This window comes from Botrytis cinerea, chromosome 9 (genome assembly GCF_000143535.2).
Source record: "Botrytis cinerea B05.10 chromosome 9, complete sequence".
NCBI classification, from domain to species: domain Eukaryota; kingdom Fungi; phylum Ascomycota; class Leotiomycetes; order Helotiales; family Sclerotiniaceae; genus Botrytis; species Botrytis cinerea.
In genome coordinates, this window is record NC_037318.1 from 2,059,131 (window position 1) to 2,081,201 (window position 22,071).

The following is a 22,071-nucleotide window of genomic DNA, read 5'->3' on the forward strand; positions in this document are numbered from 1 at the left end:
TAAAGTGGTGAAGATAGATCTAGAGTTCGTTAAATTACAGCAACACATTGATGCCGTAGCAGTTGAGCCATTTGACCTCCGGCTATGACTTCTATCAATAGCCCATCAAAAAAGCCAATGTGAAGTAACTTCATTAAAAGACAATTGCGTCAACTTCAAATTCTAGAAACTTCGGTAGATGATTCAGAAGTAGCTAGATCCTATCAAAAAAAAAAATTCTCCCGCTGAAAATAGCTTCAGCCAATGGAATATTTCATAGTGTAGGCTGTAGAATGACATTCGGGTCCGTAATAAAGAGGCACATAAAGATGAAACAAGATCATGAATCCACTAAAGTCTTGAATCATAGACATGAGATGCCCCGAAATTTTGCTCTAAACGACAAATATACTTCTAAAAGATATCTTCTACTCTAAATTAGAATAAAACATGATGCTACATAGCAATCCTTGACGCCAACGATTTTAAAAGTGCATATGCCATTAAAAACACTAATTCTGCGTCTAAAAATTCGGCAACAACATAAGGTATTCAAATACGTTATGTTCCTCCTCGGAAAGGGGCATCTTTGCATGAGTGGCGTTGTTCTCCACGTTTTTTTTTGAGAGCAAGTAGTTCTGACTAGTCTATTCTACCATCTCCAAAACGCAAAACTTCTGAACAGCACCTGAATAAGATCACAACATGCGTCCCAGACCAAGTATATATACCCCTTGGATGTACTGATTGTTCTATAAATCCTCAGCTTCTCTCTCTCACACAAACACACACACACACACAACAACAACAACAACAAGAAAGACTCCAGCTTCCAACACACAGCTCTTCATCATCATGTCTACTTCATATACCAAGACCCAGTATACATGCGGACATATGACGGAAAAACAAACACCAACCCGACAAGCAAGCGAAGACCCTTCGCAAGAGCCCAAGAAGTCATTGACACGCACTTTGACTGGGAAAGTCAAGAAAGGATTGAAGCGCGCTCTCACCTTGAACGCCGGCAAATCTACCATACGCTACTCCAGGATGAAATGCCCAGCTTGTGAGCTTGAGGTCACCGCTAACTTCACATCTGACAGATACGCAGGATGGGTCGACGAGCTCCCATCTCCAACCCCAGACAGCTTCCAACCCGACAGACCCAATCTCCAAGAGCGCAACAGCGATGAGATCCTCAGGGAGGAAATCATCTCGCAAGAGCAACTCGCGCCTTTGGAGACCATCGATGATTGGCGTCGCGAGGCCATCCACAAAGAAACCCAGCGTCGCGAAGCTGGTCAACAGGTTCAAGATCGAGATGACGCACTCGCTACCCTCGAAGGACGTCGTACTGGCATCCAGAAGCGTCCCACCATGCCTCTCGGGGGGCATTGGGATCCCAAGGAGGAGTCATCTCGAACCCAGTACAAAAAGCTTGGTCCCTACAGCTATATTTCTTCCGATAGCGAGTGAGTCCGAAATCGAAGACCCAAGGCGAGTGTGTGAGTTTTTCTTTTTGCTGACAATGACAGGATCATTCAAGTTTCTTAGAATGGAGGCATTCTGAAAGCTTGGGATCATTCAACACTGTCGAAGACAGATTAGTAGAAGATGTTCTGTTCAACCCAGATCATCAGGCTGCTATGCCTAATAAAATCGATGAATGCAGGTTCATTCAACATACAACATACAATACGAGTAATTCGAAGTGACTAACAATAAGTGAGTGAATAATCCCCTCCCCTTCCCTCTCCCCTCCGTGAACGTAGGATACTTGAAAACTAATTGATCATTAGCACATATTCCGAGAGAAACACTGTCCAGACGGTATTATTGAATCAAAGTTAACCCATCTAGTACCCAGAGAGAATTTTGTCGGATCAATATTTACAAGCATATCTTGAAAACACTCTTGAGAACCACTACAAAACAGAAAGGCCCTTAGACTATCGTTATTGACGGGTTTCTATCTTATTCTGGACCCCATTCCTTGTCTATGATGATTTCGAACAATGAAAGTAAAGTATTCATCATCTAATTACCTAGTATACAAAGGGATCTTCAGCAAAACAAAGAGACGCAGGCAACAAAGCATGTTTCTACACAAAGAGATTCTCGAACTAGAAAATCAAAGGGCGTCAACTTCATATGGAACCCTTATAATAGACTATATAATGATGAATTAAAGGGAGTGATATAGTGAATAACACAACTGAGCACGTTCAAGCTCTAAAGCCTAGAGGAAACACCTAATCAGCACGAACAGCATTGGCTTTACTTTGTCAGTTTCATATATATATTCTGAGTCATGAATTTTACAGAAGCCCAGAGAGAGCACAAGTAGTTTTAGGTAGAAGTATGTCGACGAATACTCAATCAATGGGCCCCGAATACTAATGGAGATTCTACCGCCAAAATTACTTCGAGGGCACAAGATAAGATACTGAATTCTCTCAGCTCGTGTCAAAATGACACCACAAAATTCTTTTTCCCGTCAACAGAAAATCGCTGATTATAAAATATGCACAAGAATGCCACGGATAGAGGCTTTAAAATTTTAAGTTGTGTGGAGCAATAGCGAGATTGGAGAAAGAGCGGAGTACAAGAAAGTGGTACGGAAACACGAACAGAAAACTAAGTCAAGCATTGTGATCGATTGTCAAAATTTCATAAAAAAGCTATAGTTGCAACAACTCAAATTACTCATTATAGGTGGACTCGGTAGACTTTGGAAACCCAAGTCCCATCGGCCTGCTCTATCTCCCTTACTTCATGCCTCGCCTAAGCGGCATTTAGTGCTAGACTGTCCAACAACTCAAAAATACCAACTCCTCAATATCCAACAAACACCTCACAAAAAGCTACCATCAACCAATACCCTTAATCCAAAGCTGCTCATACGTTGGCCCTGACGCTCTTCATGTCGTGCACAAATATTACCACCCAAGTCACTCCTGACTATCCATCTAGTTTGCGAAATCCTCCCTATAAGCACATTCGATTCTCCTGAACACCGAGCCCCTCTTATGAATCTCATTAATCTTATTATTGTCACTTCTTTCAACATACGCCAAAGTCCAACTATCGTTATCGAGATTGATGAATCCAGCCGCTAGTCTCAACTGCGAAAAGCTAAAATGATCGATGACGAATTGACAGCGAATCTGCCGAACTTGAGTGAGAGAAATATTGATTTGGTGGACCAGATCTTTTATTCCTTGGACGTGATTGATGTAAGCCCGAGGCGCGTCTTTGCGGGAAATTCCAGGGTAGATGATGAGTTCCAGAATGCCAGTCCATGAAGTGTAGGTTGGGCTCTGAAGCTGTCGAAGAATAATAGACATATTCGTTTGTTGATCTCCGGAATAATCGATGGAGAGACTCAAGACCTTATTGGATTTGGGGTGACGTTTCTTGTTCGAGATTGATCCAGGGAGTGGAGATATTGGAACGAAACGCTCTCGTGTGGCTTCATTAGGGTTAGTGCTACCGATTTTATCTCTCAGTCCGACGTGATGATTCCCATCGCTTTTGCAAAATTCGCAGGCGCATCCTTCCGGTGCTTCGTATCTGCTGTGAACATTTCGTTTTGAAGACGGGACATTAACCTTGTTGCGTGTAGACCAGTCTACAGGAAGACGAATGAATCGAGGCATTCTGGTGAGGTTATCGTGGAGGGATTGGAGGAAGTTATTCATGTTGTTGACGAGATGATTGGAAGCGTGGATAGTCTCGTGGAAATCTGTTCTATTCTCTGATTTGATAGAGGTGATTGGAATTCGACTTATTTGTTGTCAAAAAGTTGAACATGGATGTGAGAGGTAGATGAGGATACGAAGACCTGGTCATATAAATACTGGCGCAAATCTTCCTCCCATACGGCTATTTTTAATACTGCTAGAAAATTAAGATTGGAGCAGAATGTACTTCATACGGCTCTATATTTTACAGATGGGACGGTACTTTTACCAAACTCCCACAATAAATTTCATGTCTGTGGATTACGACGAGAAGTGAATTTTTGATTAGGAAAAGTAGCGCAGAGATGAATTTGGTTAGAACTTATTAGAGATTGAAGGGTCAAACCCGTGCGTATTGCTGCAAAACTCCGCCACAAAAACACGCTAGCGAGATTTCATCACAGAAAGTGAATAGCATACACGCTAACAGCGCCACGAAGATTATTTCCTTAGTCAGCCGTACAGAAGCCGATGATCAGGAAATATACCGCACTATTAATGTTTATTATACTACCAACGATGATGCAAACATTCGAATTGACTTGGCCTTCTGTTTCAACACTAATGATACTGATTTCGCTATCAACTTCTGGGGTTACAATATCAAATCGTAGTGTGGTGATTCTTCCTACACTAAGTCCAGATGTAATGGTATACGGCTGCTATGCTGTTTCAATTTCTAGATTTGGTACTGCGAGATGGGTGTATACATACAAGCTACGGCACCTATCTGTCGATGTCAGACAGCATTTCTGGTGCCACAGCTAGACTAGAAGCCATATTAGGGAAGATTCGATACGGTCATCGGACCGACGGTATCATTCGTGTTCTTATGCCTCTTTTAGAGAACCATTGGATACAAATCTATCCTGTTCTCTCGTATATATAAAGAACCACCCTCTCCCCCCCAACATTCGATACTGAACGAATCCCCAATCAAAACTTCAGCACATAATCAGTCAATCATCAACACGCACAAGACCCCTCCGTCAAAATCTCACCCCATCGAACCCCAAAATCTTCAAAAATGAACCACGAAAATTCACGCCCTCTAAAGCCCCTTGACAAAATCCAACAACATCCTCATATAATATACTGGGGCGGCATCCTAGCCCTCTCCATAGATCTGCACCCCACGCCCCTCCAAATCCCGTCTCTCATGAGGAATCTCGCCAACATTCTCCCCGACTATGCGCCCTGGACTCACCATATCAAAATCTCTATTCTAGCTCCTCCCCTCCTCAAAAATCCCTCCTCACGCCCAATCAAATCTTCTCATTCGCACATCTCCGATTTCAAAACTATCATCGGTATTTTGAACAAATTCGATAAAGTAAAGGAACTTCACATGACTATTCTACTTAAATCCCAGGAATCGAAAACCGAGGATTTGTATTTTTTGGCTGGATTGTTTGGGTTGGAGAGAATTAAATGGAGTTTGGCGTTTGCGGTTGAGGGGCATGGGAAGTGGGAGATTGATGCTAGCTGTTGCTTCATGAGTGAGTTGCTGGGGGTTTATTCGAGACGATTTTCGGGGTCGGGAGGGTTGGAGAAGATTGTTGAGTAATAATAAGTAATGAGTTTGGGGGATAGTTAATAGATTGAAGTATTGAGGAGTAGAAAGAATGAGTATGTTTGCTTTTTGGCTCTGAAATGTCTTTCTTTGTGGGAGTTGTATCAGACATTGCGAGGAAGGATTGGACTAGAAACATCTTTCGGTGAATCCATGGCTACGATAAATCAATACTACGTCTCACAGTTTTTCTATATATTTGTGATATCCACTTTCTTGTGCATATGCTGTGTTATCACCACTTCAATTAGTTAGTACATCTATCTATTCCATTTGCCCTTCACAAGTATCTACATAATTCACAAAGGAGTCACAGAGAGAAGATATATTCACGTAAAAAATACATATACCTAATAATCAGACAGAATTGGTTCATGTTTTTATATCTTAGCCCTCTGATCGGATAATCTCGGAGTACATGGTCCCGAAATACTTAAGATTCGTCTTAAATTTTCACTTGTAGATAGTCAAGAACAATGAGGATTGATATAATCTTATTATATCGCTATGTAAATACAATCATTGAGAGTATGTCCCTGAACACCATACCAGAAGTCACATCCATATTTCAATGGCACAAAGCCATGAAGTATCGCCATACACAAATGAATATGCGCTAGCTTCCCCGTAACCCAGTTTCCCCCCAATAACCAACACCAAAGATCGAAAATCGCATCTTTTAACAACCACACCCTAGAACAGTATCTCCCCCCACCATCAAACCTCCACCTCGCCCCATCTAACCTCTCACAAAAACTCCTTTCTCCAAACCCCAAACAATCTTTTCATCATATCATCCTCCTGCTCAATCCTAACCGGTTCCTCCCCCTTAATCACATACTGCAAATTACGCTGAACCTCCTTTCTCAAACCAAACATCGCAGCCGCGAGTTTCATCTGCGGGAAACTGCAATGATCAATCAACATTCTCACTCTAACCACCTCCAACTTCTTGAACTTGTTGACTTCTCCAACAATCGATTTCATATCTTGGATATGTGCGGTATGGACGCTTTGGGGCTCCATGTGTGGAATGCCGGCATGGATGCTGAGTTGCAGGATCTTGGCGTAAGGTGTGTAGTCGGGGAGGATGGCGAGGAGAGATTTCATCGAGGTGGATTTTTCGATTGGGCTACCCGGAGCGCAGTAGTCGATGGTGAGAGTTAGAATGTTGCCTGTGAGGACGATGTTCGGGTGAGCCTTGATTTCAGAAGGGTGTTTGGGGATGAATTCGCTGGTTGCGGCCTGGGCAACACGTCTATTCTTTGAACCCATGGTTACTTAAGGGCTTGGTTTGATTTGGTGTATTGGTAAAGAAGTGTGTGTTGAATGTATATTTCTTTGATTGGAGTATAGAAGACAACTCTGAATTTTCAAAGATCCAACATAGAGTTTTCGATAACTTGACTTGTCGAGAATGTGATCCGTTCTTGAGATTGCAATCTTTAAGTGAAGAAGATAAAGTAACGAGAATAGAAGAAGCAGAGGAGAGCGGTGCTCAAAGTCTCTTATATACACAATGGAACGAAAGATTTTCCAATTCAGCAACCCCCTTGAGCGATATTACCGTAGCTAACGACGTACTCCAAGTGTAGCGGTAGCCGTAGCCGTACACTAGGTATTTACACACATGAATTCACTAAGAACGAGGCCCCCAGCTTCGTAGGATACTTACTTACTAATCAGACCGTACTCAATCCTTGCATAATCTTAAGTGCATGGTCATTGAAATCGATGCTTGTATATGATGTTCAATATTCGTGGCCTAAGACAATTGCTAGGCTCTGCTAGCCATATTGGCGGAGGGCCTCAGGATCTTGATTCCTTGTTAGATTATTCTTTCCCTACATCTATTTTATTATAATGGGAGTCATGTAGTCTATATCCAGCTTGAGGATCATTAAGAGATGTTCAAGATTGATTGATAGCCTGCGTTCGAAACTCAATTTGCAGAATTCATCCTACCAATCATAGATTTCTAGCCAAATAAATTGCCTCTCAACCCTATAAAAATCATCATGAATTCCAATTCCATTCAAATCTCTTCAAAGTGAAGCATCGCATTGTTGATCTACCGCAAGTTATTATATAAATCTCAAAATGTTCTAAGAATTACTGAAAACGCCTTGTTCAATCAAACTTATTGGTTATTCTGTGAGCTCATACACCTCACTGTTCCATTGTATCCTGATTTGATCCATTCCTCACCTTGAATACACAAGAGCTTCCCCTCCCTCAAAAAGAATCAAAATGCAACAAGCAAAATCCATCGCCATCCGAATCCCCACCCCAGAAATCCTTCCCATCCAACCATAAGATCTACGATAATAGAGCTGATATAAATAATTCATCCCATCCCATCCCATCCTAACTTCCTAGCCTAAAACAATGTATACACTACAGCCTTACAAATTCCAAGAAACACAAAATCTCAATTACTTCCACCCCCTCTTCAACACACCAATTAAATCCCTTCCAAAATATCAAATCCCTCACTACTTCATTTCCGCTACAACTCACACACAGAGATAGACCCCTTTCATCCCCATCAAAAGTTGCAGATCTAGATCCGTGTAGAAAAAAATTGGGAGGCCCTCCAAATGCGGGTTTCACATTTCGCATTAAGAATTCATGCTTAAAATATTTCCGAGCAAATTTGAATCGGTCAAGAGTCATCGCCGAAATACGATAACCTGAGATCTCATTATGCTTAAGTGTATATGATAATAATTGTAAACACGTATTTAACAAGCAACTTATCCTCAAATTCTGAATCAAGAGTTGACGTTCCTCTACTCCACCCCACTCCACTCCGCTTCCGCCCTTTCCCCCCTAGCACCAAAAAACCCCCACCAATTCCAATTTCCCTAGCGCTACTCAAAAATTTGCAGCTCCACACATAAGAAAATTTCCTTCTTATCCCTCAATTTCTGAGATTTGAGAACCATCCATCCTACCAAAACGTCAAGAATGAAAGTGCATCAGAGAAACCCAATTCTCCCAAAAATGCAAAAAGTTATTGATGAGAGTGGGATTCGAACCCACGCCTATTACTAGACCAGGAGATTGTAATAATCTTATGTTAAGCTATAACCTTAACCTGGCGCCTTAGACCAACTCGGCCATCTCACCTGTTGATGATTTGATGGGGGCTAAAGCATCAGAAGGGAATATTAAGCAGAGATGTGGGGCCTGAGAGTACATGTAGGTATTCAGACCACTCCACTAAACTGCGACTGTCTAGTTGAATAAAACATCAAGCTCTGAAGGTATTGCATTTCTTACTAGAGTGAGGACCTTGCCGTTGGTATTGTGGTGGAGTTGATTTAGTCGTTGAGATATATGAGGGCTCAGCTCAAGCATTCACGTACATACTAATAAGAAGGTAACACTTTTATGAGAATTGTGCTGTTATCAAATCATGAAGCCTTACTGCTTAAATTGACCTCGATATATGCCACTCATATATTGGCCCTAAATGGGGGCATTCGAACGTTTGGTACAACTGACCAAAAGCTTTTAGGAATATTAGATAGGTTTTACTGATATGCACTTGTTTCAACCAATCTTTAGAGTTTTGTTACTGCCATCGAACGTCCCAACTATGAGGTCAAGCCGACAAAGCAGCAAAGGAAGCGTTATCAAAAGCGAGAGAATCATAAACATGACTACCAAGAATGCACCGGACTTCATTTATATTACTGGAGGGGCTCTTCAAACTTCTGAAAAGATAATATCATTGATCTGGGAGACAAGTTTCTGAGGAAGGCGATGTTTTGGGGACGACGTACATAACTAGCAATACCCAAGCACTAAATGTTTCATTTCTTAGTCCAAATCGACTTTACCTGCCACCAACTTACTCCAATCATGATCTACTCCACGCTCAATGTTAGGGATAGGGCCCATCGGTGTGATAGCCTTTGGATTGATGTCCGCATGGCTCTTCGTGTACTAATCATTGTCAATATCCATCCATCAAAAAATATACGAGATTCTCACATTTTCTTTGATATGTTTAAAATCCGTCGATTCCTTAAACCCTTTTACTTCCCAATACAAATGTTTCAACCAAGCATTTAGTACCGGGTAATCATGACGAATCGTTCCAAGGTTACACTTGAAATGTTGCACATACACGGCATCGAAGCGACAAATTGTTGGATACAACCTCAAATCTAATTCTGTCATTTCTGACCCCAAAACATATGGACCTCCATTCTTTTGAATGACTTCCTCAATTCGATTCAGGGCTTTGAATAATGGCACGACATTCTTGTCATAAGTTTCTTGGTTTGGCGCAAATCCAGCCTTATATACTCCGGTATTGATATCGCTTTGTATCCACTCTCCCATTTCATCGATTTCGGCGGCCAAATTGTCAGGATAGAAATTCAAATTTTTGTATTCATCATCCAGTATGCTATCGAATCCAGTATTTAAGTTCCGCAGAATCTCCAAGCTTTCGTTGCAAACGATTTGTTTTGTCTTCTTGTCCCACAGAACAGGCACGGAGAATCTCCCCTTGTAATCTCTTTGGGATCGGAAGTATACTTGGTGAAGATATTTGGAATTGAAGAGATGATCACCAGTTGCGCCAGGGTACGGGTCGCTTTCTGTTGCGAATTTCCAACCAGGCCATCCTTTATCGTCACCCTTTGGATAAGGTTTGACGATGGATATAGGGAGAATGGAAGTCAGACCTTTGAGATGTCGAATGAGGTTTACTCGGTGGGCAAACGGACAGAAAAGTCCTATTCAAGAGCCTGTCAGATAAATCCGCAGATGAAGAGGGTTTGAGGAATGAGTACCAATGTACAAATGGTATCTATCCATTTCGGGCGGGAACTCCCCTCCCACTTCAATTCGGCCATGCCAATTGCCATCTTTTGGTACTGATTGCTGTCTCGCAGTTGAAGACATTTTGCAATCAACAAGAGACTGTTTGTTAATACTATGTAAAACGTCGCGCGGAATTGCTACTGATATCTCCAATGTGAATTCAAAGTGGGCTGATATGCCGTCCTTTCACATAGAGTGACCTGGCGACAGGATACCTACCTGGGTATCTCACCACTGCGGGGTTGCCGGGAGCATGAATCTATCCCTTTCTTACCTTCTTATCGCCCAAAGACTAGACAACCAAAGAGCTGCCAACGTTTGGTCAGCTTTCCGGTACGATGTGGGTATTGGTTCGTCTCCCACGATAGATCGCACGTCCTGTCCAATGTCCAGCGTCCAATGTCAACGTCGATATCAGTCATTGACAGCCGTGCAACTCCCAAGGTACTGCGCTTCTCATTGGTTCGTCCGCGGGATTTATGGGGCGGACTGGACGATAGTAAGCAATCCGCCGGAAAGTCGGAAAGTCGGAAGACAGTTTCCACGAACTCCGTGGGCACGATGGAAGCTTTCATATTATATCTATTTATCTATTTTCAACCAAACGCAATCTTACTACTTATCAAGTAATCAATACTGACCATTAAGTAAACTCGCTATCCACCTCGCACTATACTCATCAAATCATCATTCATCCCGCCGTCTCCTTTTCTTTCGTAAATCTCACCTGCGGCAGAGTGTGGTCATCATCACGGGTGCCTAACTTCACACCGCCTCCATATAAAAGCACACCCAAAGCCTCAGTCTTCAAACTTCAAACTTCAAATCGGAAATCTCACATCTCACACATCTGTAAACAATAAACACTCCCTGATGAAGATCGGATTCTCTCATCAAATCTAGGTGGTCCGACGGATGGTTTCTTATATTAATGAGCTGTCCAATGCGGCTCCTATACTCATTGGACTCTTCACGATCCCAACTGCATGGCGATTCATTAGGAACTTCAAATCACCAAGAGTGGCCAATCATGAGGCTCTCTACGAAGACAAAGATGGGGTGGCTACGGAAGAATCCATGGCAAAGTATTCCACCAAACCCCAATTCGTGATCATCTTCACTTCTCTCATTGTGGGACTTTTGGCTTCGTTTGGATTGGCTGTTTTTGCGACAGTCGTGAAGGATGAGTTCTCGCATTGGTCTTTGACGCATATTTGGCTATTGTTCGTATCTTGGGTAAGCCGAAAACTGTTGTAGGATCACATCGCAGCCTTTTACTAATAGATGGTAGGTTTTTGTATTCGTTCAGATCTTGGAAACTTCAAGAGAGACTCACCCTGTATTAAAATTCCAGAAAGGAATATTTAATTCTGTATCGTGTGCTTTGGTAGCTGTTCTCACATGTCTCGTGCTATCATTCCACCCTCCAACTCCTGGCCATGTCCGCCTCGTATCGTTCATTCTCACAGCCATCCAAGTCGTTGCTGCTATATTCAGTACTGTGACATTCTTTTTCGTCGAGCGCCGTCCTGATGTTTTCACACCCGATGGAAAGGTTGTGGAGAGACAATTCAAGAAATCGCTATGGAATAGATACGCCTTCGATTGGAGTTCCGAGCTCCTTGATATTGCATCGGAAAAATTGATTGAAATATCAGATCTCCCTGCTATGGATGGACATGTTCGTTCCAAAGATGTCAGAGAGTACTTCAAATCCATAATATTGAAGCCAACTGTTCCATTGTGGCTCCAAATATTCTGGGCGTATCGTAAACCCATACTTACTCAATGGGGGTTGGTCATGATCTCATCCGTCATTGACGCCGCGCCACAGTTTGCTGTTTTGAAATTACTACAATACCTTGAAGCTCGTCAGGGATTTGATGTAATCGATCCTCAAGCATGGGTCTGGGTTTTTGGTCTTTTCGCCGCTACAATTGCTGAAACGTTGATGGACAATCGAATCAATTGGTTGATGTGGTCCGATCTTGCAATTCCCATTAGATCAACTCTCACATCCCTTATCTTTGAGAAGATGATGAAGATGAAAGACTGCAAGGAACCTCCCAAGCCGGAGGAGAACGATGAGGCAAAGGACAAGGGAAAAACCTCCCCCAAAATTGATGACGCTTCAAAGGCCAATGGAAATGCTAACTCTAACGGCACTCCAAAGCCAGATGCATCTAACGGCCATGGGCCTCATGCGCCAGCAGCGAAGAAAGGAAAAGACGCGGACACGAAGAAAAAGCTCGAAACCGACAAAGACATTGTCAACATGTTTGCCGTGGATGCAAATCAAGTTGGTAACTTTGGCGCTGTCAATCAATTCTACATCTTGTTCTTCTGCAAATTTGTTGTTTCAGTTGTTTTCCTGTGGCTCTTGGTTGGTTGGGAGTCGATGGCTGCTGGGTAAGTTCTGCTTCCTTTTACATATTGCCTTATTCCTCGTTCTCATACTCTACGTTCTCCATCTTCAACCTCTCTTTTCAAATTATGGTTCTTGCCCCCTCAACTTGCCCCCTCAACTTGCTTTCCTTTGAGTTCAATCCCTTGTAGACAGTTACTGATTTTCTCATCTACAACAGTATGCTAGCAATCATAGGTATGGCACCAATCAATCAAGCTCTTGCAAAACGTTACGGAGGCTTTCAAAGAGAATTGATGAAGGCTCGAGACAAGAAGACTACTATAGTCACTGAGGCCCTCAATGGTATTCGACAGATTAAATTTTCGGCCAATGAAACTCAATGGGGCGAGAAGATATTCGAAGCTCGTGAAGAAGAAATTGTTAAACTCTGGAAAACCAAGATCAATAATTTGTATATGATGGTTGGGTCAAATGTTGCCCCTGTGCTCCTAACAGTCTTGGCTCTGGCTACATACTCTTATATCCACGGAGATTTACTCCCATCTGTTGCATTCACAGCGTTGGTATGTTATATATTTTCTTCTGCAGTTCGCCTCCCTCGAGTTCTTCACATACCTAGAGGCATAGCATATTTGATGCTACCTTATCGTATGATTGATTGTCTCGTATGAGTATGTGGAATGATTAGGCTAACTTAAGAAATAGGGTGTGTTTATGCAACTTGAAGGTGTTCTAGGAATGGTCCCTTTTCTCTTCATGATGGGAGCGAACGCCAAAGTCAGTTGCGATCGAATCGATTCTTTTCTCCGATCCCCAGAAAAGCCAGAGAATACCTACCCCGGAGATTCCATTACTTTCGAGAATGTGTCAGTCAGCTTTCCATCGAAATCCAAGATTTCAGAGGAAGAAGATCGATTTGTACTTAGAGATCTCAATCTTCAGTTCCCCAATAATGCTTTGAGTGTCATTTCGGGACCCACAGGCTCCGGAAAATCTCTTCTTCTCTCCGCTATATTAGGGGAGGTTGAGGTCCTGTCTGGTAATATCACTGTACCCCGACCACCTCAGGCATCTGAGCGACACGATAGCAAAGCCACAGCTGCAGATTGGGTCTTACCTTCCGCTATAGCATTTGTTTCCCAAACTCCATGGATAGAAAATGCTAGCATCAAAGACAATATTCTTTTCGGCCTACCCTTCGACCCTATACGATATCAAAAAGTGCTCGATGCATGCGCTCTCACGAAAGATCTACACATGTTCGATGATGGTGATTTGACTGAAGTTGGTGCCCAAGGTATAAGCTTAAGTGGTGGTCAAAAGTGGCGTTTGACTCTAGCAAGAGCTTTCTACTCCCGAGCCGGAATATTGATACTTGATGATGTCTTCTCGGCACTCGACGCACACGTTGGAAAAGAAATTTACGATAACGCACTCATGGGAGAGTTGTCGATTGGTAGGACGAGAATCTTAGTAACGCACCACGTCTCACTTTGTCTTCCACGGGCAAGTTATGCCGTTCAATTATCGAAGAATGGAGTCCTAGAGCATGCAGGTTCAATTGATGAGCTCAGAAAGACTGGTAACTTTGATGACATTATAAAAGCGGAGCACGATGAGGAAGCAGCAGTTGAGGAGGTGGATGCCTCCCAAGCAAATGGTGATAAGCCATCCGATAAACCAGCCACCAAGCCCAAGAAGTTGATTGAAGATGAGAAACGGGAAACAGGAAGTGTCAAGGCAAGCGTATATACCAAGTATCTCATGGCAACTGGTGGCATACCATTCTGGGGCTTGGTTCTCATTTTCTATCTGGTCGCCGAAGCTTTGGTAATTGGAAGGTCTTGGTGGATCAAGATATGGACATCTTCCTATGAGCATTCTGAGATGAACCTGTCCAGTTTCAATTCCACCCATCTGCCCTACATTACCAGCATGCAACAACAGCTTTCGCCATCAGTGTTTGTCTCGAAGATCAATAATCCGTTTTCAAGAGACCACACACTGGGCTACTATTTGTTAGGTTATGTCCTCATCTCGACTGTTTCCGTTTTCGTTGCCACTGCTAGATATTACTTTATTTATCGAGGATCTCTATCGGCCTCAAGAAACGTTTTCAAGGAGATGACCAATATTGTTCTTCGTACTCCCTTGAGATGGTTGGATACTGTTCCTACAGGACGAATCTTGAATCGTTTCACTGCAGACTTCTCTGCCATGGATTCCCAACTCTCTACAAATTTCGCCCAAACCGCCTCTGCATTTTTGGAGATTGTGGGAATTATGGTCTCTGCGTAAGTTGTTTGTTCACGGCTCAATGATAGTAGCGCTAACATTTCTCTAGGTTTTTTGTCTCGCCATACATAATCATTATCGCATTGGTCCTATTGGGTATCTGCACTTATATTGCACTCCTGTATATAAAAGGTGCACGCTCTCTTAAGCGTCTTGAATCAATCCAAAAGTCACCTATGATTTCACACTTTGGATCAGCTCTTGCTGGTCTCGGCACCATCCGTGCATTTTCAAACGCACCAGTCTTCGAAGCCAAGATGCATGAACTGGTCGATTCGTTTTCTGCCGCCACTTGGCACAATTGGCTCTTTAATCGATGGTTCGGACTACGTATGGCATTAGTGGGATCATTCTTCTCATCGTCTGTGGCCGCGTTTATTGTCTCCACTCATGGTGTTGATGCTTCATTAGCCGGATTTGCTCTCTCATTTGCATTGAGTTATAGACGAGCCGTTATTCATACCATTAGATTGCTTGCCTCGGCAGAGTTAGACATGAACGCCGCTGAGCGTATATTTGAATACACACAATTAGATATGGAACCACAGGGCGGAACAGATAACATTCGCGCCTCTTGGCCAGAAGAAGGTAAATTAGAAGTGACGGACTTAGAAGTTGGGTATGCCGAAGGATTGCCAGCAATTTTGAAGGGATTATCTTTCTCTGTGGACAAAAATCAACGAGTTGGAATCGTTGGAAGAACAGGTGCTGGTAAGTAGAACTCTTACGATATAGCATGCACATTACTGATTATTTCTTAGGCAAATCAACACTTTCTCTAGCTCTCTTCCGTTTCCTAGAAGCTAGAGCTGGTACCATTATGATCGACGGAATCGACATCTCCACCCTTAAATTACACGATCTCCGAACTAGACTCTCGATCATTCCCCAAGATCCTGTCCTCTTCTCCGGTACTATCCGCTCCAACCTCGATCCCTTTGATGAATTCTCCGATCAACAACTAAAAGAGGCACTTCAACGCGTTCACCTCATTCCCTCTGCTAACAGCAGTCCCGCCCCCGAACTCGAAACTCCCGCTGAATCCTCCACCGCCGCATCAAGCAGTTCTATAACCGCCACTATCACTGAACCCCTCAACAAAGAAAATACAAACGTATTCCTCAACCTCACATCTCCTATCTCCTCGGCAGGTGCCAATTTGTCTCAAGGCCAAAAGCAACTTCTTTGCCTAGCCCGCGCTATTCTCTCTAGACCGAAAGTCCTTCTTCTAGATGAAGCGACTTCTGCCGTTGATATGTCGACCGATACGCTTATCCAACGTAGTATTCGTGAAGAATTTGCAAACACGACATTGTTGGTTGTAGCGCATAGATTGAGCACAGTGGCTGATTTCGATCGTATATTAGTTATGCGAGATGGGGTTGCAGCGGAGTTCGGTAGTCCGAGGGAGTTGCTAGAGATTGAAGATGGGGTTTTCAAAGGGATGGTTGAGCAGAGTGGGGAGAGCAGGGAGTTGGAGAGATCGATTAGAGGAGGCATGTAATTCTTTCAAAGGGTTGAGATGGGCGAAGAAAGGAGAAAAACATTGTTTCGATGGTGGAAACTGAATAAATGGAAAGTAGACTTTTCGACACTGTTGTTTTTATTAGATAGATAGACCTTATTAGTTTTTTTCATTTTAAATATTCATGCATGGTTTGCGTTGTTTGTTTTCGTGTTTTCTGATCCACGACGTACCCCGCTTCCTCGAAGGATAAGAATCATAGTCCTTTTCTAGTGGAAATTGGCTGTGGATATTGATTATGTTGCATAGCTATTGCTATTGCATATCTCACACCAAGCCATTTTCCTACAACAACAAGAGGACCAACAATAAGAAGTATTTTGATAGGGAATGAGAAGTAAGAGATTACACAAATGCCTAGTAATAAAAAAAAGCTGAAAAATACTAGATGCTAAACATACTTATCATTACTTTACTTTAACCAATATCAAAATACTTTGTCTCGAATATATAATCCAAATTACAGATGAACATCGTCATTTTGGTCTGATTTATTTTAGTCACACAGCTATGTGGAATGCGGAAGCATTCACATTTCGAAAGAAGAAAGTTTCTGCAACGGGAAGGATTTTCTGTCGAGAGTATGTATAAATGATGAATGCTCAAGTGAGAATCGGAAAATTCGGTTTTGTTATTGAGCGTCACTTGGCTAGTAAGTACCGTGCTCTTGCTAGACACTAAGAGCGGTAAGATGAATGGTTACTTGCTTTGCTATTGTTAGCGTGGCTCATGTACTTTTGTAAAATAAAATAAAGCACTTCACTAACCTGTTGTTTGGCCCCAAAGTGGGGGAAAATACTCGTACTTTAGCTATTTCGGCACGCTCATTTCTAATAGGTATCTGCGCATCATGTGGTATTATGTCATTTGTGAGTACCATTACCTTCTCGCTCCCCTCACGCCCCACCTTAACGATCTTTCCTGCAAAGTTCTTTGTTTAAGATAAGTCGGCCCCATATAAGATTTCGGGTACGCTTGAATGTACACATATAGCTTCGAGTCGAATTTTAGCGACAACATCTACAGCCCGTGATTTTATCAATTTAGATAATGCCTGTCGAAATCTCCTATCAACTTCTACTAGCGGAAGAAGGAGTAACACTTCTGTGATTGACAGTGTTAGTGAGTGGTAATGATGCAATGCAAGTAGGTTTTTTAATAACTTACCTTGACGACTAGTATCTGAAGCGGTTTCCTCTGAACTAGACATATCTACTGGTGATTTATTCGTTATCGGGTGCTACAGAGCTATTAATTATTAGTCAAAGATTCTCGTTTGTATGAAGTCTATCTTCTTATCCAGTGCTATTATCGAAAAACAGTAGCAAGAAACGAAATCGTCTGATGGAGACGAGAACTGTGGGATTATTTACGTGCGCAAATTCAGTCCCTTGTTCGTTGTTTGTGGCTAGATCGAAAAAAATAAAAAACTATTATTATAATATAACCTGCGAGGCAGATATGGACGAGGATATCTTCTTTGGTCGTCCCATTACATTACCACGTCTACGTATATCAGACATGTTTCCTACTTTCCCCAACGTTGCATCCCAATCCCAAGCATGTCATATATCATGTATCATATATCATTACGTCATTAGATCCAAACATCAAACTATCGTATCCCCATTATGTTGCGGGGTAATAGGAACGATAGTTCTACTGCTTTCCCTCCCCTTCCTACCATCATACCCATAATCGAATCCTTGATCCGTTTCCAGCTCTTTACTCATAGCAATCTCTTTAGTGAAGATCAAGCTAGTAACGAAAGCCAGTCCAGCTAATGCACACATGACGATCCATACCATTCTTAAGCTCTCGACATAAGCTCCAATGACCACTTGTTTCATTTCTCCTTCGGTTCCGGTATTTGCCCATGCTTTCACAATCTGCACAAATGCAGATGCATCTTTTGACCATTCGTTTGCGTAGACGGCATAGGATGTTTTGAGAATCTTGTTTTGGAATGTGTTTTGGAAGATGACTCCAGATATTGCCACGCCGATTGTTTGGCCAAAGGCTCGGAAGAAAGAGTACATAGCTCCGGCAAAGGGAAGGTCAGCATTGGTAACTGAAGCTTGGGCTGCAAATCCTTGAGCTGAAAATAGAGTGCCTAGACCAATACCTGGAACGAGGTTGAGAAAGATCCAGGATACTGTTGAAGTGGATTCTTTGAGAAGAATGAGAAGACCAAGCCCTAATGTAGAGATAGCCCATCCTGCCCAGATTGAAGGACGATAACGACCGGTTTTGGCAATAATGAGACCGACTACCACGGCAGCTGGAGCGGTAGTGAAGGTCATTGGGAAAAGACCAATGCCAGATTGGATGGGAGTATAATTTTTGGCGACTTCAAAGTATAGAGGCATGTAAAAAAGAATGGACCATACGCAGATTCCATGAACGAATGTGCCGAAGTAAGCGACTATTGCTGTGGGGGAGTTGAACAATGATCGTCGAATTAACGGGTCGCCTTTTTGAAAGATGGAGTAGACGAGAAAAGCGATCAGGCCACCAACACCGACTAGTAGTGGTACGAGTGTGCGGACAGAGCTCCAGGTATACATTACACCTCCCTGGATGGAATTAGTATCCTCAAAATCAAAATGGCACCCTAGTAACTTACCCAGGTAAGAGGAATCAAAAAACTGGTGACAGAGGCCACAAACAAGAACGATCCAAACCAATCAAAGGCCTTAAGCTTAGTCCACATAGAACCTTGCTTAATGTTCAGTTTCAGACATATGGGGATACCAATAGCACTGACAACGCAAAAGGGGATGTTCAGCCAAAAGATCCATCTCCATGTGACCTTTTCTGCAAAAGCACCACCGATAACTGGGGCAATAACGGAACCAATGGCCCATTGAAGAGATATTATCGACATCCATTTACCGCGCTCACGGAGGGTAACCATATCAGCAAGAAGGACATAAGTCAAACCTACAAGGCCTCCTCCTCCAATACCTTGAATGCATCTACCTACCAAGAGGAGCTCAATGTTCTTGGCGACGGAGCAAAGAATTGTGCCAACCGAGAAGAGAAATAGAGCAGTCAGAAGTACTGATTTCCGGCCGATGATGTGCGAGAAAGCTGCCCATGTAGGCTGAAAGACTGTAGAGCATAGAAGGAATGATGTACCGCACCAGAAAGCTTGCATTGCAGTGGCGTGTAAGCTTGTTGCAATCGTCTGAATTTACGAGTATTAGTTTTCATCAATGAATAATAAAGGAGAAAAAGTATGAACCATCTTACAGGTAAAGCCACAGAAAGAATTGTGGCATCAATAGCACAAACGAGGTTGAGGATTGCCAAACAAGCAAAACTTCCGTAGAATCTCCATCCTCTGTTCTTCGATTCGGGCTCAATTGGCAAATCAGATTTTTCCAAGTCGATGCTTCCTGAGTCGGGAGACAAAATCCCTGGCGAGGGACTTAAAGTAGTCGTCGATTCTTCATTTTCAATAAGTGATCGTTCTGGCGAGGTTGTGCGTCCATACTGTGACGTATATTCTTCCGGAGCCGAAATATTAGGCGGTAGATTTGTCTTGGAATTTCTACTTCCAGGCAACGATGTGTACATATTTGCTGCGGCTGAATACCAAAAGGTGCAAGATCTGTGGATTTCGAAAGACACAGTATTTTGATAGAGTAAGAGAGATTATGGAATGCGAACTGGGTACAACAAGAACAGATGTAGACAAGCTATCGAACATCTAAATATCGACGCTGACTTATTGAGTATTTAACTTCATCATTAGTATCTGATCGGATCCAAGGTTTCTTCACTGAAAGCCACCATGTTATTTATCCTACGATGTGTGGATCCTCAAATAGCTTCTGGTATGGCTATGTATCTTCACCCCCACTGCACCACACCATCTTGAAGGATTTTCTTTTCTGACGAAGATACAGAGGAGCCTCCCGGGGACGTATTGCTCAGAAAGAAAATGGCATCATGCAAGATGCAAGTCAGATTCTATGGTTGTAAATGTGGCTCCTGTACGAAGCTGATGCGAGAGGTCATCAAATCCGGTTAATCCTGTCGGATGTTGAAGCGAGTCATCATCACTGGATGGATGAGCTGCAAACGCTGCGGCTGCGCCACGCCTCAAAATAAGACCCAACAGACACACTCGCGATCATAGGCAAAAATTACATTTCTAGAAGCAATGACTATTGGCGCGATAAAGGATCCATATCGTGATGGGATAGTGACACAGAGATTAGCTTTCGTGGTTAAAACGTGGTGTTGGCAGTCAGATAGTGGAGATGTTGGACGTAACATGGAGGGGCAAAATGGGTGGTTTCAGATACCAACTTTTAGTCAGTTGTTCTAGAATTTTGTTCATTCGAAACAGCTCGCAGATGTGAGCGATTCGATGGCGATACGATGATGTACCTTGAGTGAGTACTGACTGATACAATAATGATGGGAGGCCGAGTACAAACAATTTCATCCCCCACGTAGTATTGGAATCGCACTACCGTGGGAAGTTTCCTTCCCTCCGAGATTCGTGCGATAACCATAAATCTATTTCCGGGAATGCTATTGCGGATTCCCTTTCTTGATCTTTTGGTTGCAATAATGATGCGGGATAGAATATCCACGGTCGGCATTGTTGAGGTTACATTGACGTCCTAAGGATAGATATCTTCAGCATATCCACGAGCCCCAATGTTGCCCCGCTACTGCACGTAAATCGTTAATCAACACTGATAGGCTTTGCACAGCCCCCAATTTCGAGCCTCATCGTGCTGACAGCCCTATAGGAGTTATTCTTCAATTGCACCATATAAAATTTATTTTTGGGCACCAATAACGTTGGCTGATGATATGATTTGGTGTGTTCCAGTGCATATGGTTATTCTACGCACTTACATATATTGATGTACACGTCGTCAGATGATGGGATTCAGCCTTGATTAGATGGTATTGCCATAAAGATTTGAGCATTTGATAGTTCAAAAGGTCATCACCTTCCTCTTAGGATTTCTGGATAGGATTCTTGATGGATTATTAATCGGATGAAGTCTTAGCATTGTGTTATTTTTGAACGACCTAGAGCATTTGAAGCGAACCACGGAGTAACCTATCGTAGCATTGTGGCATTTCGTTTGTTGAAGGGAGCACGGGGAGATACGAGAATAACTTCATATCATTCCTATAGAAACCATGGGCTGATTATTACCTGAAGAACACTTGGATAGAAATTGTGAAGTTTTGTTGGTTCATTATCCAAGCGGTTCATGGAGGATCTAGCTTCGATCGTAGCGCCTGATCAAAGACAACTTCCGCTCACCTAGCGCTGGTACTGTAAAAGAGATGGATGCATTGCCGGGTTATTGGTCTGAAGATGTCTTGGCGTTATAGAGAACTACATGACACCACCAGCACCAACTAAAGGCTAGATAGCTACCCCGCAATGTGTATTTCTCATTCTGCAACGCCTCCAGAGACCCCAAAATGACCCTGACCAGATTTTCCGAGCCAAACTGTTATTTTCCTTACTTACACCTGCAATAGTTGATCATTAAGTAAAGTATTTTCGAAGATGTTGTACCATGGGGCTACGTCTTGGGGTTTACTGTCCTCAAGAGACACGTGACCTAGAGGGTTCCGAGAAAGCTTTTTTACTAAAGACCCTGAAATAGATTGAGAAAGTCAATGCTGTTCTACAAACCGTGAATGGCTTGACGGGGGCTAAGGAAGACCCGATCTGTAGAGACTAATGAGTATTCCA

The 22,071-nt window shown here is 42.7% G+C and overlaps 7 protein-coding genes across 8 annotated transcripts; 3 read left to right on the top strand and 4 right to left on the bottom strand.

Moving 5' to 3' along the window:
- Positions 1-800: 800 nt before the first annotated feature.
- BCIN_09g05880 (hypothetical protein) lies at positions 801-1,477 on the top strand. The gene has a single exon (XM_001551718.2). It carries the CDS (start codon positions 835-837, stop codon positions 1,456-1,458), a length of 624 nt encoding a protein of 207 aa, XP_001551768.2. The 5' UTR covers positions 801-834; the 3' UTR covers positions 1,459-1,477.
- A 1,118-nt stretch (positions 1,478-2,595) lies between these two features.
- On the bottom strand, positions 2,596-3,955 carry BCIN_09g05890 (hypothetical protein). The gene has a single exon (XM_024695259.1). The coding sequence runs from the start codon at positions 3,681-3,683 to the stop codon at positions 2,952-2,954; it is 732 nt and encodes a 243-aa protein (XP_024551053.1). The 5' UTR covers positions 3,684-3,955; the 3' UTR covers positions 2,596-2,951.
- A 452-nt stretch (positions 3,956-4,407) lies between these two features.
- BCIN_09g05900 (hypothetical protein) lies at positions 4,408-5,405 on the top strand. The gene has a single exon (XM_001551716.2). The coding sequence runs from the start codon at positions 4,753-4,755 to the stop codon at positions 5,290-5,292; it is 540 nt and encodes a 179-aa protein (XP_001551766.1). The 5' UTR covers positions 4,408-4,752; the 3' UTR covers positions 5,293-5,405.
- Positions 5,406-5,806: 401 nt separating this feature from the next.
- BCIN_09g05910 (hypothetical protein) lies at positions 5,807-6,835 on the bottom strand. The gene has a single exon (XM_001551715.2). It carries the CDS (start codon positions 6,571-6,573, stop codon positions 6,046-6,048), a length of 528 nt encoding a protein of 175 aa, XP_001551765.1. The 5' UTR covers positions 6,574-6,835; the 3' UTR covers positions 5,807-6,045.
- A 1,885-nt stretch (positions 6,836-8,720) lies between these two features.
- Positions 8,721-10,544, bottom strand: Bcgst10. Of its 2 annotated transcripts, XM_024695261.1 has the most exons (4): positions 10,110-10,544; positions 9,301-10,052; positions 9,090-9,252; positions 8,721-8,814 (listed from the first exon to the last, which is right to left on the bottom strand). In XM_024695261.1, the coding sequence occupies exons 1-3, from the start codon at positions 10,219-10,221 to the stop codon at positions 9,127-9,129; spliced, it is 990 nt and encodes a 329-aa protein (XP_024551055.1). In that variant the 5' UTR covers positions 10,222-10,544; the 3' UTR covers positions 8,721-8,814; positions 9,090-9,126. The 2 variants fall into 2 exon arrangements, with proteins under 2 accessions (XP_024551055.1, XP_024551054.1); XM_024695260.1 differs by having other exon boundaries at positions 8,721-9,252.
- Positions 10,545-10,631: 87 nt separating this feature from the next.
- On the top strand, positions 10,632-16,807 carry BCIN_09g05930 (hypothetical protein). Its single transcript, XM_001551713.2, has 6 exons — positions 10,632-11,376; positions 11,432-12,549; positions 12,726-13,071; positions 13,214-14,802; positions 14,853-15,514; positions 15,565-16,807. Exons 1-6 carry the CDS (start codon positions 11,056-11,058, stop codon positions 16,305-16,307), a joined length of 4,779 nt encoding a protein of 1,592 aa, XP_001551763.1. The 5' UTR covers positions 10,632-11,055; the 3' UTR covers positions 16,308-16,807.
- Positions 16,808-17,733: 926 nt separating this feature from the next.
- On the bottom strand, positions 17,734-21,039 carry BCIN_09g05940 (hypothetical protein). Its single transcript, XM_001551711.2, has 3 exons — positions 19,584-21,039; positions 18,955-19,518; positions 17,734-18,904 (listed from the first exon to the last, which is right to left on the bottom strand). The coding sequence occupies exons 1-3, from the start codon at positions 19,908-19,910 to the stop codon at positions 17,939-17,941; spliced, it is 1,857 nt and encodes a 618-aa protein (XP_001551761.1). The 5' UTR covers positions 19,911-21,039; the 3' UTR covers positions 17,734-17,938.
- Positions 21,040-22,071: the final 1,032 nt, after the last annotated feature.

What these genes read in the sequence shown, in the direction of transcription:
- BCIN_09g05880 (XM_001551718.2), top strand. Translation starts at nt 835, where the DNA reads ATGTCTACTTCATATACCAAGACCCAGTATACATGCGGACATATGACG.
- BCIN_09g05890 (XM_024695259.1), bottom strand. Translation starts at nt 3,683, where the DNA reads ATGAATAACTTCCTCCAATCCCTCCACGATAACCTCACCAGAATGCCT.
- BCIN_09g05900 (XM_001551716.2), top strand. Translation starts at nt 4,753, where the DNA reads ATGAACCACGAAAATTCACGCCCTCTAAAGCCCCTTGACAAAATCCAA.
- BCIN_09g05910 (XM_001551715.2), bottom strand. Translation starts at nt 6,573, where the DNA reads ATGGGTTCAAAGAATAGACGTGTTGCCCAGGCCGCAACCAGCGAATTC.
- Bcgst10 (XM_024695261.1), bottom strand. Translation starts at nt 10,221, where the DNA reads ATGTCTTCAACTGCGAGACAGCAATCAGTACCAAAAGATGGCAATTGG. An exon ending in TAGATACCATTTGTACATTG is followed by an intron (nt 10,053 to 10,109) that starts GTACTCATTCCT and finishes GCTCTTGAATAG; the next exon opens with GACTTTTCTGTCCGTTTGCC. An exon ending in TTAAACATATCAAAGAAAAT is followed by an intron (nt 9,253 to 9,300) that starts GTGAGAATCTCG and finishes GACAATGATTAG; the next exon opens with TACACGAAGAGCCATGCGGA.
- BCIN_09g05930 (XM_001551713.2), top strand. Translation starts at nt 11,056, where the DNA reads ATGGTTTCTTATATTAATGAGCTGTCCAATGCGGCTCCTATACTCATT. An exon ending in CTGTTGCATTCACAGCGTTG is followed by an intron (nt 13,072 to 13,213) that starts GTATGTTATATA and finishes CTTAAGAAATAG; the next exon opens with GGTGTGTTTATGCAACTTGA. An exon ending in CGTTGGAAGAACAGGTGCTG is followed by an intron (nt 15,515 to 15,564) that starts GTAAGTAGAACT and finishes ATTATTTCTTAG; the next exon opens with GCAAATCAACACTTTCTCTA.
- BCIN_09g05940 (XM_001551711.2), bottom strand. Translation starts at nt 19,910, where the DNA reads ATGTACACATCGTTGCCTGGAAGTAGAAATTCCAAGACAAATCTACCG. An exon ending in TTCTTTCTGTGGCTTTACCT is followed by an intron (nt 19,519 to 19,583) that starts GTAAGATGGTTC and finishes TCGTAAATTCAG; the next exon opens with ACGATTGCAACAAGCTTACA. An exon ending in TTTTGATTCCTCTTACCTGG is followed by an intron (nt 18,905 to 18,954) that starts GTAAGTTACTAG and finishes AATTCCATCCAG; the next exon opens with GGAGGTGTAATGTATACCTG.